At 33.5% G+C, this 18,038-nt stretch overlaps 2 protein-coding genes across 2 annotated transcripts; one reads left to right on the forward strand and one right to left on the reverse strand.

The window, feature by feature from the left end:
- Window positions 1-6,269: 6,269 nt before the first annotated feature.
- Window positions 6,270-7,379, reverse strand: LOC107957819 (uncharacterized). Its single transcript, XM_016893404.1, has one exon. It carries the CDS (start codon window positions 7,377-7,379, stop codon window positions 6,270-6,272), a length of 1,110 nt encoding a protein of 369 aa, XP_016748893.1.
- A 3,974-nt stretch (window positions 7,380-11,353) lies between these two features.
- Window positions 11,354-12,739, forward strand: LOC107905061 (plasmodesmata-located protein 2). The gene is made up of 3 exons (XM_016831628.2): window positions 11,354-12,197; window positions 12,273-12,395; window positions 12,508-12,739. The coding sequence occupies exons 1-3, from the start codon at window positions 11,438-11,440 to the stop codon at window positions 12,513-12,515; spliced, it is 891 nt and encodes a 296-aa protein (XP_016687117.1). The 5' UTR covers window positions 11,354-11,437; the 3' UTR covers window positions 12,516-12,739.
- Window positions 12,740-18,038: the final 5,299 nt, after the last annotated feature.

Below are 18,038 nucleotides of genomic sequence, written 5' to 3' on the forward strand. Positions count from 1 at the left end.
AGTTTCTCTGACTTAGAAATATCCCATTTTGTGCTTGAGTCACCTCCATTCCAAGGAAATAAGACATTTCCCCCAGATCAGACATTTCAAATACTTCTTGCATCTTGGTCTTGAAATCGACCAGCACTGCTCGATCTCCTCCTGTCACCAGCAGGTCATCAACATATAGGGATACAATGAGCTGTGTTTGTGTCCCTTGCTTCTTGACATACAGTGTTGGCTCACTCTTGCTTCGATCGAATCCCAAATTAGTCAAGTAGCCATCGATTCTGCTGTACCAGGCCCTTGGAGCCTGTTTTAAGCCATATAAGGCCTTCTTCAGTTTGTAGACCATATGCTCTCTGCCAGCTATCTCAAACCCTTGTGGTTGTTCAACATAGATCTCTTCATCTAAGAAACCATTCAGAAAGGCTGATTTCACATCGAGTTGATGGATCTTCCACTCGAGCTGTGCTGCTAAGGCAATCAGTAATCTGATGGTGTCTAGCCTGGCCACTGGTGCAAAGGTCTCCAGGTAGTCCAGGCCATACCTCTGACTGAACCCCTTGACAACTAGCCTTGCTTTCAGTTTGTTCAAGGTACCATCAGCATTTTGCTTGGCTTTGTACACCCATTTCACCCCAATTATCTTCCTTTTGACTGGCCTTTCAACTAATTCCCAGGTCTGGTTCTTCTCAATCATGCTAATCTCCTCAGCCATTGCCTGCTTCCACTCTTGCTGAGCTTCAGCCTCTTCAAAATTGCTTGGTTCAGCTATGGCTACATGAGCTCTTTCATAAATCTCAGTCAATGGTCTTGTTCCTCTAACTGGTTCATCATCAATGTCCATTTCAGGAACATTTTGATCTGGCTCAGCTTGATCTACTGCAAGTCCTTCTGAAACTTCCTCAGGTTCATGTTTTTCCCAGTTCCAACATGACTTTTCATCAAATACCACATCCCTACTGACTGACACTTTCTTTGTTGAAGGATCCAAGATCCTATAGCCCTTCTTAACAGTGCTGTAGCCCACCAAAATACCAGGTCGAGCCCTTTCAGACAATTTGTCCCTTTTGACAACAGGTACATGAGCATAACAGATGCATCCAAAGACCTTCAGATGAGCCAGTGATGGCTTGAATCCAAACCAGGCTTCGAATGGAGTCTTTTGATCCAAGGCCTTGGTTGGAAGCCTATTTTGAATGTAGTTTGCAGTGTTAACTGCCTCTGCCCATAGTGCTTTAGGCAGATTCTTCTGAATCATCAAGCACCTGGCCATATCCATCAAACTCCTATTCTTCCTTTCACTTACACCATTTTGCTGAGGTGTATATGTGTTGGTAAGTTGATGTTTGATGCCTGCCTTATCACAGAAGGCTTGGAACTGAGCTGAGGTGTACTCAGTCCCATTATCAGACCTTATGGACTTCAGCTTGCAACCTGTTTCAGTCTCAGCAGCAGTCTTGAACTTCCAAAACACTGAGGCCGCCTCTGATTTCTGTTTTAGGAAGTAAAGCCAGCAATATCTTGAAAAATCATCAATGAACAGTATGAAGTACCTGTTTCCACTTAATGACTCAGTCCTCATAGGGCCACACACATCAGTGTGCACCAGTTGGAGTTTTTCAGAGGCTCTCCAGGCTTGATTCGAGGGAAATGGGAGTCTGGCCTGCTTTCCTAGCTGACACACTTCACACACATCATCATGATCCACTGAGTTGATGAAGTTTTCAGCCAAGTCCTCTCTGACCATTCGAGCCATCGATCTGAAGTTGGCATGTCCCAGTCTTTGATGCCAAAGCTTGGATTCATCTGATGTAACTGTGTAGGCAATGTTTGACTCCCTGGTCCAGTCAACTACAAAGCTCTTATTAGCCATAGGAACTGCCATCAGCTTGGATCCACTTGGATCATTAATTTGGCATTGGTTGTCTTTGAACACAACAGAATAACCTTTCTCCAGCAACTGAGCTATGCTGAGCAGGTTTCTGTCAATTTCAGGCACCAAAAGCACATTTGAAATCACTTTGGCACCTGTGGGGGTGCATATCAGCACATCACCCTTGCCTTCAGCTTGAATAAAATGTCCATTTCCTATCTTGACTTTAGTTCTGCAGCTTCTGTCTAAAGACTTGAAGATTGCAGCATCAGGTGTCATGTGGTTGGTGCAGCCACTGTCTAGAAGCCAACCAGATGAGAACTTTTCTTGAGCAGCTGAGCATAACACAGCAAAGACTTGCTCCTCTTGGTCACTGTCCTCCTTAGCTACTCGAGCCTCAGCTTTCATCTGTTGAAACTGACTCTGCCTTGATTTGGCCTTGCTCTTGCAGACTCTCTCAACATGACCCTTCTTTTTACAATGCTGACATACAGCATCTGGATTGAACCAGCATTTTTCTTTTGGATGACCAGCCCTTCTGCAGTGCTTGCAAGTCTGACCCTCTTTTCTTGCAACATCAGTCCTTGGCTTGTCTCTCCAGGCCTTCTTGCCTTTGTAGGCAGTGTTTGTTCTTGCCTGAAAGGCACCTTCTTGATGCTCCTCCAGTCTGCTTGCTCTTCTTTGCTCTTGAGCATATAAAGCATTGATCAACTCTGTCAGGGAGATGGTGTACAGGTCCCTTGAGTCCTCGAGAGATGAGATTTTTGCCTCATACCTCTCGGGCAGAGTTGCAATAACCTTCTCCACTATCCTAGCTTCCTTGAGCTGCTCTCCAAGGAGCCTAATGCTGTTAACCACAGCCATAATCCTGTCAGAGTACTGCTTGATAGTTTCTTCTTCCTTCATCTTCAAATTCTCGAAATCTCTCCTTAAGTTCAGCAACTGTTGCTGCCTTGTCCTCTCTGTCCCTTGAAACTCCTCTTGCAACTTGTCCCAGGCTTGTTTTGGTGATTCACAGGCCATAATCCTTGTGAAAATCACATCTGACACTGAGTTCTGGATGCAAGACATGGCTTTGTGCCTCTTGGTCCTCTCATCAGCATGCTGCCTGATTTGAGCTACTGTTGGATTGCCTCTAAGTGGCTCTGGTTCAACATCTGAGTTGACTACCTCCCACAGATCGAAAGCTTGTAGGTAGGTCTTCATTTTAACCACCCATATGTGGTAGCCTTCTCCATTGAAGACTTGAGGTGCAGCTGGTGAAAAGCTTGATGAAGCCATGAATTTGTATAACAGATCCCTTAAGAAATAGGCTCTTGATACCAATTGTTGGAGCTAAGTGCAACAAATAGCAAGGTTCAACAAAAATCTTGCCGAGCAAGAATCGAGACTTGCGGCAGAAACAAAGAAGAAAAATGAAATAAATTTTAAGCAAAGCTAAAATAGAGAGTATATGGATGAAATCTTGATTGAATTCATTCATATTTTTTTAAAATGGCATAAAGCCTATTTATACAAGCTTACAACTTGACAACTTAGTTGGAATACAACTAAGTTTCATCATTACATCCACTTAAAATAAATCACCACCTACTACACTAACAAACTTAGTTGGAATACAACTAAGTTACATCATTACATCCACTTAAAATAAATCACCACCTACTACACTAACAAACTTAGTTGGAATACAACTAAGTTACATCATTACATCCACTTAAAATAAATCACCACCTACTACACTAACAAACTTAGTTGGAATACAACTAAGTTACATCATTACATCCAAATAATAATAATAATAATAATAATAATAATAATAATAATAATAATAATAAAACATGTGATTGCTACATGCTAACCATTGCTTCAATATCCTAGAAGTAGATATTGTGTTATAATTTTGATATTTTATTACTTCTTTTTATTTAGGAATTGTTTAGTTCAAATTGATAAGTTGGTATTCGTTAGTTGTAGCCACCTGTTTTGTGTTTATGTTGTCTTTAGCTTTTTGTTGTTAATTTGTTTTCTATGCTTTTCTTTTAGTTAAGGATTTGAATCATATTGTCTTAATAGGAAACGATAACTTTAGACTTAATGAACAATATTATGGTTCAAGTTACCTGTAACTTTAAGGAAGTTACTCAGAGTTTTTTGCATTTATCATTCTTAGTTTGTTTGGTGAACTGGCTCCTAAACTAAGAAATCCAAGGATTATTAGGAAGAAAACCACTACTAGTTTGGAGAATCCAACTAAGATATGAGCTTGCTCATGAAATTACAAATTTCTTGGATGACTCGAACCACTTTCTAAATTATTTTCTGTAGTTTTTGGTTAGGTATATCTGCTTTATCTTTGAGAAGCTTTTTATACTACATTGTGATTGAATAGAGTGATGGTTAATATATGATTTGCTCAGGCCATCAATTTTGTTCTCTAACATATCAAAAATTTTCAGCAGTAGATGTTTTTGAACTAGTTATTTAATCAAGTTCATTTCTAGACTTTTTTATGGTTTTCATATTGTTAGTCTAACCATGAACAAAAATCTAACATATCAAATGAAGTAAGCATAACATGAGCCTGCACACCTTTTGCTGGACAAAAATTATTTCTTATATTCCTTCAAGTTATTCTATTGTTTGGATAACTATTAAATACATGTTTGCTTTTAGTGTGAAGCAATTAGAAGAGTCGTTGTTATTCAGATTCCATCATTCTTATGTTGTCAGGTTAACCTGATATTTATTATTAACAACATTCCATGTTCATGAAAAAAGAAGTTATGATTGACCTTGGTCTATGGTTGACAATATTTTGTCATTGTTTGTTTGACAGACGGATCTCTAGTTGAGGCAGCCAAGACTGGAACAATTATCAATATTAAAAAAAAGGCCAATTCTGTGCTCCTTCCGTAAGTGTTCTGCTTTTTATGCGAAAACAAAATTCAAAACTCGTATTTGGAGTACAAACTCTCAAGTTTAAGTAAACTCTACTTTTTTGTTATTATACAAGGTTGTTCATTGTAATTATGCATATCTGTAGGAAGCAGAATCTCGATTCCGTGCGGAGGTCACAAGGCGAGAAGCTCTTTTGATAGTTGAGATAAAAGAAAGGTTTATGAAATTAACTGAAATTCAAGAGGCAAAATTCATGGATATGATGGATGCTCGTGAAAAAGTATAATGCTCTCCTCAACGAGTTGATGAATGCAATTGTCCAATAATTTTTTGATGTAATGGGAAATAGGTTGACAAGATATTGGCAACCAATTCACTGAATGTAGTTACCAAGTGATGCAATGGACAATAAGCTAACAAAATGTCATCAACATGTTGACTGCTTTTATTAGGATTTTGTATATAAACCAATAAGTGCATTATTCAATGGTAATTTTGTATAAATATGATCAATTTATGTTAATTAATTGTTGAATTAATATTGTATCAAACTTGTCCAAACCCAACACATACAAATTTGCTCATATTTCTCCAAAATAAGCTTTTCAAAAGTTGAGAAAAAAAGTTGTAAAAAACTTGGGACCAAAGCCAGCTATGTAAGGTGTTGGCGCAGACAAGGTCTATCGCAACCTTTTTAAGGTTGACGTAGAATGGTCTATCTTAACTCTTTTAAAGTTGGTATATGAATACTTTATTCTGATCTTTTTTTGGTAGTCTATTTCCTCCTATCCCAATCTTTTTTAAAGGTTGGACTTGACTAGGTCTTTGCTAACCATTTAATAAAGGTCAGCCTATGTTCAATTATGCCGACGCTTTTTCCAAAGCTTCGTGGTACCTATGCTAACGGTGCTAACAACAACGTTTCCGGAAGCGTCAGGAGAATCGTCAGAATAGCCTATGTCAACTTTTTTTTGCATCGTCCTAAGTAAAAAAAAAAGTGTCACCGTAGGCCTATTTTGTTGTTGTGTTTTAAAAGTAAAAATTGAAAAATAAAAAACAATAAAACTTATGTAACAACTTTAAAAACCTCGCAACTAAATTTTTTTAAATAAATTTGTTATTTGTATTTCTTGTTGCTTTGTTACTATAGAATATTGTTACTATAAAATATAGAACACTGTGTTCTATAACAAAAAAATCAGATTTTATCGAGTTAACTTTATTGATAAAAAATAGAGAAAAAATCAAATGAATAAATGAAGTAATTGCATTTAAACATTAAAAAAACATATAAAAAGGAAAAAAATAATTAATAAAAGAATAAAAAAATGGGCTTAATTCATTTTTTTTCATAGTATTTTTTATATTCTTTATTTTTTTTCTCAACTCTCAATATTTATATTGACAACAGTGTATCCAACCCCAAAAAGCCAACTATATAACTCATTTTCCAGAAAAATAAAATTAAGGCTTCAAATTCTTGCTGTTCCACATGTGAATTGAATAAGATTCAAACAATAGATTGGCTATAATCATCATCCGCATCGCTTAGATGATAAACTTTATAATTGTTACCATTGCCATTAATGCCTCCTTGTGCTTCATTTCCTCCACAAGTAATGGAAATCTCAATCCCGAATGATTTACTAAAACATGAGAACAACTTGGTACTCCCTCCCTTTCCTTTTTTCCCTCTGATCGATTTCCGGGATACGGTTGCCGCCGGTGGGATTTTCGTTTCCCACCTCTCTATCTTCATTTCTAGCTCTTCTTCTTCTCTCTCTTTCCTTGTCCATTCCTTTATTCTTAAATTTTCTTTCGTCTGAACTTGGTTGTTTACCGGTGGTTTGTACAACCCATGTGCAATGGCAGCGGCTACCACGGAAGCTGATGGCCCCACGTCGGTGCTACATACAGAGCCACCGTTCACCATGCTACCACCATTCACCATGCTGCCATTGCATTTATCGTCCAACTCACTGGCATCGAAACCATCATTGATAGTCGAACCCTTTACAGGCCTTTCCATTGAGTTATCTTCCATTTTTAACTCGGTTCTGTCGCTTTGTGAACGGGTCATTTTCGCATTAACGTTTACATTTAGCTTGTCGTTTTGCGATTCATCGTCCTCGTGGTGATCATTTTCAGCTGGTTTTGGTATAGGTTCTTCTAACAAAGGCAAGCTACGCATGGTACTATCAACGAGGGCAACTTCCATGTTGAGAATCCCTTGAGGGCGGCCCGAGGGACGACGGACTTGAAGCGTGACGGTTCTAGCGATGGAGTTGTTGTTGATCTTAGAGTCGGTGACGGAGCATAAATGGAAAATATCGTTGATGTTAGCGTTAACGCATCCGACCAGGGCATCTTTAACCCAAGCAGCCTCGTAAATCTCAACAAAAATCTTAGCGTCATCCTCGGAGCTAAGAAACTTGTCATCGACACGGAATGAGAACTTTTCATTCCAAGCAGGATGGGTTCCGCCGGTTTGGTCAATACCGGTTGCGAGTTTCCGGTCGGGTTGGACCCAAACAATAGCGTAGGTCTTCATGGTTTTGTAGACCTCGAGAAGATCTTCGGCGGAAAGGAGTGTGACCTCGAGGATCCTGGAATGAGCCATCGTAGTTGGCTGCCGAGAGTCACCCACTATAATCTCTATACGAAAGATGCATGAAAAATAGTGGGATTGGAGGCTGGGGGGAATAAATATGGAGACGACTTTTGGGGCGAAATGGTAGGGAAATTTGTTAGCTGCCATCGAATTTAGGCCACCACTTTTTTTAAACAAGGGCTATTTATTTTGTTCAGTAGAATGCCAATTTTTGGATTCTGAATTTTGATTAAGCAATCTAAAAACAGGATTGAAGTGAGTTTTTTTAAGTAGGACTTTTGCCCAAGGTTTATATGACTTGGCTGTATATTTGCTAAATTTTCTTGGTATTGTTATTATTATTATTAGGAAAGGCTCAAATCTGAGTAGTCCAATTAAGAAGGAATTGCGGAATTGGATGAAGCTTTATCCATGAAAAGGTTAGTAAAGATTGAGATTAATAATCAAGTTATTTGTCCAGGAGTGGAGCCTTCAAAATTTGGGACGGTTTCAATAGAAATATTAGATTTGAAAAATGGGTTTAGACAAAAAATTAGACCCGTTTAAAATATGAATCGGGTTAGGACTTGAACATTCAAGGCCCGAGCTCGGCCCGATCCTTTTTAAGTTTATAATACTTTATATTACATTATTTTTATATATTATGTAATTTAGAATATATTAAAAAAATAAACCTATACTCTAATATAAACATTAAAATAATGTTAAAATGACTATATAAAAACTTTCAATAAATAAAAAATATATAAAATTTTATTAAATATTAAAATAATATAATATAAATATCTTTTAAAAAATTAAAAAGGATTTAGATAAAATTTTAGGCCCATATTTCAAGCTGAGCTGGGCTTGGGCACGCATAAAGTTTGTTAATATCATGTTTATACTCAACCCGAATTCAGCCCGATCCGGCCCATGAGCATCTCTAAATTAATAATAAATTGTATTTGGATGTAATTACTTATAATTACACATATACAATAATTATTATAATTAATAGGTTCTATTGAATTGAGCAATTTTTAAAGAAAGATGAGAATTGAAATAATTACAAATAATGTCAAATTTAATTACATTATATAGATTTTCAAACATGCCTGATTTAAGTTTAAAAAAATATTTTTATACAATAATAGTATTTTAAATTTAGGATATATATATTATTTTAAAAATATAATTATATGTTATTTTATTAATTTTATATAAATAATCTAAAAATTTTATTGATAAGAAGGGTATATACTTAATGTTAGCTAAAGAATAACCTAACAAAAATGAAATGTTAGAGTAATTAAATAAAATTACATAAGATGTTTATTTTCTTATTAATTTTATTAATGATCGTATTATCAAAATACTTTATTTGACTACGTATTATATACATATATTTGATTTTTAAGTTTTGTTATTTGTATAGAGGATTTTTTTTTCATGTATTATTGATAACTTTTATGATAATTAGTATTTTTTAAAATTAAAAATTATGTGGTTGTGTAATTACAAATAATGCTACAAAACATAGTATAGAGAATTACAATGTAATTATACTTTGTGAGCAAAAAATGTTTAGGTAGTGTTTGGAAAGTCACCCAATAATTAAATTTGGGTGTAATTGTTTGTAATTATACAAGACTGTCATGTTTTAGTAACCATTATAATTTGTAGGTGCCATTGAATTGGATGTAACTGAAGCACCCTAATTACATTTTCCATTTTTTAAGGGGAGTTTGAGAATTGGAGTAATTACATCTAGATTCAATTTAAAAATGATTATTTTTATACGAGTTATAAACATTATATTATATTTACAAACACATATGAGATTTTGAGATAATTATGACAAAAATTTCTTATATTATAAATCACAAAAAATTATTATAAAAATAATTTGTGTATTTTATAACAAAGATATATTATATAAATCCTAAAAATTTAAATTTATGGTAAAAAATTTATTATAAAAAATAATTTACCTGTTATGGAAGTGTTATAATATATTTATCTATAAAAAGTTATGGTAAAAAAGTATGGACATAAATTATTTATGTGTCTATGCTATATATTATAAAAATAATATATTTATTCATAAAAAAATGTTGTAGTTTTTTTTATCATAACTTATTTATAAAATATAACTTTCTAAAATTATAACAAAAAGTATATTATCTATGGGAAGGTTATGAAAGGTTGGGAAACTTTATAAAATATTATTTTTTATTTAATTTCTATATTATAAAAGAGATATAATCTAGCATAAGTCTTTCTCCAAATTATGTTTATATAAATTTTTATAATTAAAGTTATTAACTATTTAGACTATGAACCCAAATATTATAAGGTCGATGCTAATTATGTAAATAGAAAATATTATTTTACACCTTATCATAAGATATGATACCATTTGAGAGAATGATGCCAAACACAAGCACTATAGATTGCTCACAGACTCTTTATTTTGAGATATTCAAGATTTTGAAATGTGATTGAGAATATGTTTGTTGTTTTAAAAAAAATATTTCTCATATTATCACCACCACCTTGGTATAATATTTTAAAAAACAAGGTTGGATTGTATTAGCATGTTGCATATTTTGTAACTTCAATCATAGGTGGAATTAAAATGATTCATAATTCGAAGAGTATATGGAAGAATATGATTTTAATAATCCTAATGATGCATATTCAAATTCAAATGATGATTAACTTGGTCAAAGACCAATAAATGATGATGATAAGAAACATATGTTAAATATTAAAGAGAAAATAACCGATAAATATGTACTAGAACAATTAGATAAAATTACATATGATGTTTATTTTTCTTATTATTTTTAATAGTAATCGTATTATCAACTACTTTTTTATGATTTGATTTTAATTTTTGTTATTTGTTTAGAAATTATTTTATCACACTGGTTTTTATAGTAATTAATCTTTTTTTTAAATATGAATTATGCAACTCTTTAATTACAATTTGTACAACCAAACATGACATTGGGAATTACGACGTAATTTCACTCTGTCAGTCAAATATGTCTTGGCTCTTGGGAATTTCTATTCTTTGTAATTACAAGAAAGTGTAATTACTTTGTCTTGTCCAAACAGACCCTTAAGAATTTAGAAATTTTTTTTGAACAATCTCATTATAGGTTCTAATTATATTTACTTTTTTTGACATAATACCTATAATTACTTATAGACTCTCCTCAACCCATAAATAAAAAGATAATGCGCTTCAATATACTCGAACCCACGTCCTCTTACATTAGCCAAGATAAAACTCAATTGACAAAAATTTAAAATTTCTTATAATTACAAAAAACTGTAATTACTACAACAATAATTACATTTTCATCTAATTACGGTAAAGGAAGCAAGAGAAACCATAAAACCTTTTTCTTGTTTTAAGTACACTTTTTTAAGGGAAAGTGAGGAAAGATGAGAATATGTTACTTTCCCTCTAAATACTCAATTTATTTCATACAACAGTTTGGAGTAAACCGAAAAGAAAGTCAATTTTTTTTATATTTTGATACAATTTAAAATTTAGTTTATAAAATTTAAGTTTTCTTAAATTTATGATTTTAAAATACTATTTATTAATTTTGTTAGTATTTTTATCAAAATTTATTAATTTGACATGCTGATTAAAGACTATTCATATGAGTCGGCAAAAAAATAGACATACAAAATTGAAAAATTTTGAAAAAAAAACTAGCAATTTTAATTATTGGTAAGACTTTTAAATTGAAAATATAAGGAATTTAATTTTATAACTTTTTAAGTATAAGATTAAATCTTAAATTTTAGCATAATTTCTAGAGGTTCATAAAAACAAGAAAAGTTACAATGAGAAGGAAATTATAATCAACAAGTTTCCCAATGTTAGATAAAGGTAGGAAGGAAATACAGAACCAAACCAAAATCCCAACTCCCTATTGTCACTTTCTGAACTATTTTAACCACTCAACTATCCAATCGAATCATATTCAAACTGCCGATTCATTCTTTAATCCTTTTTGTATTTTGAAAAACCAGCTTCAACATCCAAAATTCCATATGGAATCATGGGTTCAACCTTGAAACCAATGTCTCTTCTTCCTCAAACACTAACCCTTTTAGCCTTTTCACATATAGTAATAATCCTATCAAATGCAGAATCCACTTCAGATTATAGTACCTTTATATTCAAAAACTGCACCACCAACACATTTGCAGATTCGACCAAGTTCCATTCCGAATCCCTTTCAACCTTTTTCGAAGAACTTGTATCCAAATCTTCCCAAGAAAAGTTCTACAAAACTACCACGGGAGATGATAACAATGGCATTTCAGGCTTCTTTCAATGCAGGGGTGATCTAAACAACAATGACTGCTACAAATGCATAACATCTCTTCCTGAAATGTTGAACACTTTGTGTAATAAAGCTGTTTCGGCTCGGATTCAGCTCCATGGCTGCAATGTTCACTATGAAGCTGATGAGTTCATTGAGGAAAGGTCTAAATTCGAGTTGCTTCACAAGGTTTGCGACGAGAAAAAGGCGGTGGTTGTGGAGTTCGAAGAGGTGAGGGATGCAGCATTTGCAGGTGTGGAAAGTGGGGTGATTGATGGAGATGGATATTGTAAAGAAAATTATGGACTGATGCAGGTCATTGCACAGTGTGAAGGGGATTTGGGGCCTTGTGATTGTGGTGAATGTGTGACCGCTGCACTTCAGATTGCTGAAGAAGAGTGTGGTAACTCACTTTCAGGACAAGTTTATTTGGACAGTTGCTTTATTAGCTATGGTTACTACCCAGATGGAATGCCAGACAAGTTCAAACATGGTAATGATGATGTGAAATTGAGAAAATTTTCTATTATTTGATTTTTATTTGAGTAATTATGGATTTGTGTGACAGAAAGAGAAGGTGGGAATAATAACAATGGGAAATTGGTAGCAATTGTATTGGGAGGGGCAGCAGCTTTATTCATTGGCTACATATTATTCTTGTCTCTCAGGAACTTGGGGAAGAAAGAGGATGGTATGTATAATTTTTTTTAAAAACATTGCAAGATTACTCTCACGTTTGCCTGAATTGTTTTGTAATAATTTAATTGAATATTATAGTAACACTTGAATGAATTTGTTTGTAGATTTTTGAAGAAACATGCCTTAAATTTGATCTGTGAAGATGGTGAGAGCATTGTTGTTTTAGGTAGGAAAGAAAGATCGAATTTTCTTCAGCTGGTTGTTTAAATTTGGTGGAAGAAGAGTGGAAATTGAAAAAAAAGGCAAATCGATTATGATTTCTCCTTATTATTTCATAACCTTTGAAATTTATTATATATAAAATTTTAGTTATATAGTCAATCCTCTTTATAATAGCCACTCATTATAACAGTCAAGTTTTTTGTAAAATTGATTTTTTATGTTTTATTTTAATCTTCTATAATAGCTTTTCACTTATAACAACAATATCCATAGTTATGTACATTATTTGTTAAAAATATTTGTTCATAGAGGTGAAAGCATAGATCAAGTCCTTGAAAAATATCTTTAAGGTTGGAGGATTGAGAGGGTCTTCACTATTACAGTTGATAATGCATCTGCCAATAGTGTTGCCATTAAATATTTGAGAAAGAAATTGAATAATCAAAATGGTTCTGTTGCAAATGAGAAATTTATGCATATGAGGTGTGTTGCACATATTATTAATCTCATTGTGCAATATGGTATTAAGGATGCTTCTGTGCTTGTGGATCGAGGTAGAGGTGTTGTAAGGTATATAAGAGTATCACTATCAAGGTTGACAAAATTCAACCAACGGGCAAAAGAAGAAAAGATAAATAGTAAGGCTTAACTGTGTTTAGATGTACCTATATAAAAACTTTTGAGGGAAAAATGACTTCCTTCCTCTATATTAATAGGCCAGAAAGTGCCATATATATACATGATAAGCATGGAAAATAAATCACCCAATAAATCTATGTAAATCTCTAACTTCTCTCCTAAACATATTATTTACATAACTAAATATAGTATTTACATATTTAATAGATATTTACATATCTTAATATTTTCATTGATTTCTTTCCTAATACCCCTTAAGTTGGTGCGTGAAGATTACGAACCCTCAACTTGCATAGAAGATACCCAAATTGTTATCCCCAACACCTTAGTGAAGATATCAGCCAGTTGTTTAAAGCTGCAAACATAAGCGATTTGAACATGTCCATGTTGAATCTCATCACGAATAAAATGGCAATCAATTTTAATGTACTTTGTTCACTCATGAAACACGGGTTTTGCACTAATATGTAAGGCTACTTGACTATCACAATACAACAACGTATGATCAAGGTGAACAACACCAAGAGATAACAAGAGACCCTTTAACCATTTCAATTCACACACAATATACTCTGCTTCAGCAGAAGATCTCGATATTGTATGCTACTTTTTAGTATTCTAGGAAATAGGAGAGGTGTTGAGCATAACAAAATACCCAGTGAGGGGTTGTCACGTTAAAGGACAACTTCCCTAATCAGAGTCACAATAACTGTATAGTCATATATCACAATCAACTCGTAGAAGTATTCCTTGTCCAGGACTTCCTTTCAAATAACAAACCATGCGTAAAGCTGCTTCCCAATGAGCTTCCTTTGGTTGATACATAAATTGTACCAAGATATGGACATTGTAAGACAACTCAGGTCGAGTGAGAGTCAAGTAAATCAATCTTCCCACCAATCTTCGATACTTCTCCGAATCTTTCAACAACACACTCTCTGCCAAGGCTAAATGATGATTTTGTTCAATGGGAAAACCAGATGGTTTAACACCCAACAGTCTAGCTTCACTAATATTGTCTAAAGCATATTTGCTTGGCAAAGAAAAATCCTTTCTTGATTCCGTGCCACCTCTACACCCAACAAATATTTCAATGTCCCCAAATATTTCATGTGAAAATAGTGGCATAAATAAACTTTAAACTTTTGAATGGCAACACTATTATTTCTCGCAATAACAAGACCATCAACATACACTAGTTTACTCAATTGTATCTTGTCCTGATTTCAAGTAAACAATGAATAGTCATACTGAGATTAAAGAAACCCATACCACTTTAATGCAGTTGTCAACTTCGTAAACCAACACCGAGGGTTTTGTTGTAAGCCATAAAGTGATTTACGTAATCTACAGACTTTGGTAGCCTGTTGAGTGACGAAACCTGGAGGTATCTTCATGTACACCTCTACTTCTAAATCTCCATACAAGAATGCATTATGAACATCCATTTAATGAAGTTCCCATGTCTTTGTTGCTGCCACAGAAAGAAAAGTACAAATGGTCACCATTTGAATCTGATTATTGTCAAGTATCACCAATCGAGCTTTATAACGTTCAATTGACCCATCTGAATTTTATTTGATTTTATAAACCTATTTACCCCCTATAGCTCATTTTTTCGGTGGTAAATTGATGATCATTTTATGAATCACTAAACTAGATCACGATCACGACTAAGGCAACCGCACATATCGAATGCTAGTATAGTTATGGCGAGTTTAGAATATCGTATCCACAAGGACTAAAAGTACTAGTATTAACTATCTTTTTATTATTTAACCTAAAATATAATGGATTTATTTTAATCTGAAAATTAACTTAATTAATTAACTATTGAACGCAACAGAGAGTGAAGAAAATAATCGAATAAACCAATGATAAAGACAATACCCAAGGAAGAATCCACCTAGGCTTCACTTATTATTCTGACTCTGAATCAAACGATTTATTCACTTGTCTTGATCCATAGGAATCCCTAAATTATGTTAATATCTCTTTAGAGACTAGGAACAACTGACTCTAGGTTGATTAATTGAAATCTCTTTTTAATTAAAACTCCTATTGTCGCATTACTCGATTTATGGATTCCCCTAATAGATTTGACTCTAATCCGGCAGATTTATGTCGTCCTATTTCTAAGATTGCATGCAACTCCACTTAATTATGCTAGATCTTCTCTTTAACAGGGACTTTTGCTCCACTGAATAAGCACATCAAACTTGGATTAATATCTTGAAAATATTAAAGCAATAATTAAGTACAAGAACAAGTATTTATCGCGTAATTAAGATAATTAAATAATAAGATCCATCGTAGGTTTCATCCTCCCTAGTTATTTAGGGAGTTTAGTTTATATTAACGGGAGAAAACATCTCAAGAATAGAAAAATCACAAAACATAAAGAAAACCCAAAAACTTTGGAAAAAATTGAAGGGAGATCTTCAGTCTTGGAGGAGATCCTACTTCCGAGATGACTCTAACGACGTCTCTTCAAGTATTTTTTGCTATCTGCTCTGTGTCACCATTTAGGTCTTCCTCTGGTATGTATTGATAGACTTTAGACTGCTCAGAAACCCTAAAGATTGACTTTTTCCGCATATTTGGGAAACCTGGAGCGATACCGACACGTGCTGCCACATGGGCGTGTGGCCAGCCCGTGTAGATCATACGGGCATGTGCTCAGCCCGTGTGGAATTTGTCTTGGCCATGTGGATCTTCTAATCAGCCCTTTTTCTCCGTTTTTGGCCCGTTTTCTGCTCCTTTTGTTCCCCTATGCTCTTCTAAGTATAAAACATGAAATTAAAGGATTAAGAGCATCTAATTCACTAAATTATATGATAAATCATCCAAAAATGTGCTAAGTATGGAATTAAAATGTGTTACTTTTATGGTTTAGCAAATATCTCCACACTTAAGCGTTTGCTTGTCCTCAACCAAAATTCTTAACTCACAATTAAAATTAAACTCTCTCAATTCATAATTCTCATTAATAATGTTTTATCATAATTTCACAAATAATCATACATTGATAATTCGACTAAAATAACACTAAATGCACAAACAATCAAAGTCTAGCATTTTTAAAGCATGAAAACATAGGTATTCCCCCTTATCTAAATAATTACCTTTAATTCAAGAATCAACAATAATTGACATCCTCACTAAAGATTCACTCAAATCACTCAAAGTGTTTAAGGTTCAAAAATTAAACACTCAAAAGTCAAACATGAAAAATTATTACCATAAGCTTTCATGAAAATCAAATCTCCACCACTATAAATGAGATGATACACAAATCAAAAGGTCTTTAAAGGGTTGTAATGGGGTTTGCGTTAAAGATGTGGATAAAGGCTGAAAAAGAAGGTTAGAATCGAGATCGAATTAATAAATTACCTAACTAGAAAAACTAACATTAAATAATTACATTAATTGAATTTATTAACGTAAAACATGAGCTTCTTCTCAGAATATGGAATTAAATATTTAGCTTATAACAAAGAGCTAATAAGAATCCATATAAATGTATATATATATATATTTTCACTTTTTTTTTGAATGAATGAATAATAAGAAAGATTTATACAACTAAAATAAAAGAACATAGTTAAACATTTAACCAAATCAAATCTCGACAAAAAGGGAGTTAATAAAGTAGGAAAAATTCTCAACGAATCAAAAAGTATGATGTATGGGTTAATATTTAGGGTAAATTAGGAAATGGTTTGTTAGGCTCAAAGGGGTTCACTAAGGGTTAATTATAAAGGTAGGCTTTTTGTGGGGTAAGTGGGTTAAAACCTATATGCCTTTATCATTTCAGTATATCAAATCAAAGGTGTGGTCTTGACATATATAATCAAAGCAAGTTCTAGAATAGCAATTTAATATTTTCACACTCATAACCAATAATAAAGTGAGCACGAAAAAAAATGTATGCTCTAAAGGCTCAAAATCTCACAAAAATTATGGTTGTTGATGTCAATCTTGCAAATTTCAAACTTCAAGGTAATACCTCAATTTAGGGAAACATCCTAAAAAAATTTTAATTCTGAAAAATAGAGTTGTCATGCTTGATTCTCTTGTATCTTAAAGTTTAAACCATCAACCATGAATTTAATCTAAAACATATCAATGAAAATCACAAATTAATACGAGTTCATTCTAAAAGTAATATGAGAAAATTACTTAAACACAAGGCATAATTTAGGGATTTTCAAATAATCATATAAATAACCTCCACACATTTAAGATGTACATTGTCCTCAATGTACAAAAAAATATAAATCATAATACAAACAAAATATCATAAGACAGGGAGATAATTGAAACTGCCCTGAATGGTGGATGAATCTCTCAGAATAGTGAAAAGTAGAATTGTAGATAAATGTAGGAGTAGTGCAAAATTCTGAGCAACTGATACGAAAATAAACACAATGCTGAAGAAGATTACAGTGTTACTCGTTACAAAAATAAAAATAAAAGATAAAAATAAAAATAAACATAAACATAAAAATAATCGAACTCAATGGTCCTCATCATCAGACTGATCAGTGTCATGAGTCGGTAGCGCTGGAGGAGCGATATGAAGACACTGACAGATCTGCTATAAAGTCACATCAATATTGTTGAACCTCTGAGCACAGTACTGACGGAAACTAGTAAACTCCTCGGAGGATACTTCTAGGAGCTAGCAGCAAAAAGAGCATGTTGGTGACTCGATGGTGGAGGCTGTGATGGGTCCTCATGATACGGAGGAACATCATCAATGAAGTTTTCTGGGTTATGCTGAATGTCAGACTGGACTAGTCTAGATTGAGGGGGTCCAGTCCACGTCGCC

The sequence above is a fragment of the Gossypium hirsutum genome, chromosome A11, assembly GCF_007990345.1.
Source record: "Gossypium hirsutum isolate 1008001.06 chromosome A11, Gossypium_hirsutum_v2.1, whole genome shotgun sequence".
Taxonomy (NCBI): domain Eukaryota; kingdom Viridiplantae; phylum Streptophyta; class Magnoliopsida; order Malvales; family Malvaceae; genus Gossypium; species Gossypium hirsutum.

Coding starts and splice junctions, on each gene's coding strand:
- LOC107957819 (XM_016893404.1), bottom strand. CDS start 7,379: ATGGCTCATTCCAGGATCCTCGAGGTCACACTCCTTTCCGCCGAAGAT.
- LOC107905061 (XM_016831628.2), top strand. CDS start 11,438: ATGGGTTCAACCTTGAAACCAATGTCTCTTCTTCCTCAAACACTAACC. Junction 12,198..12,272: donor GCCAGACAAGTTCAAACATG/GTAATGATGATG, acceptor TTTGTGTGACAG/AAAGAGAAGGTGGGAATAAT.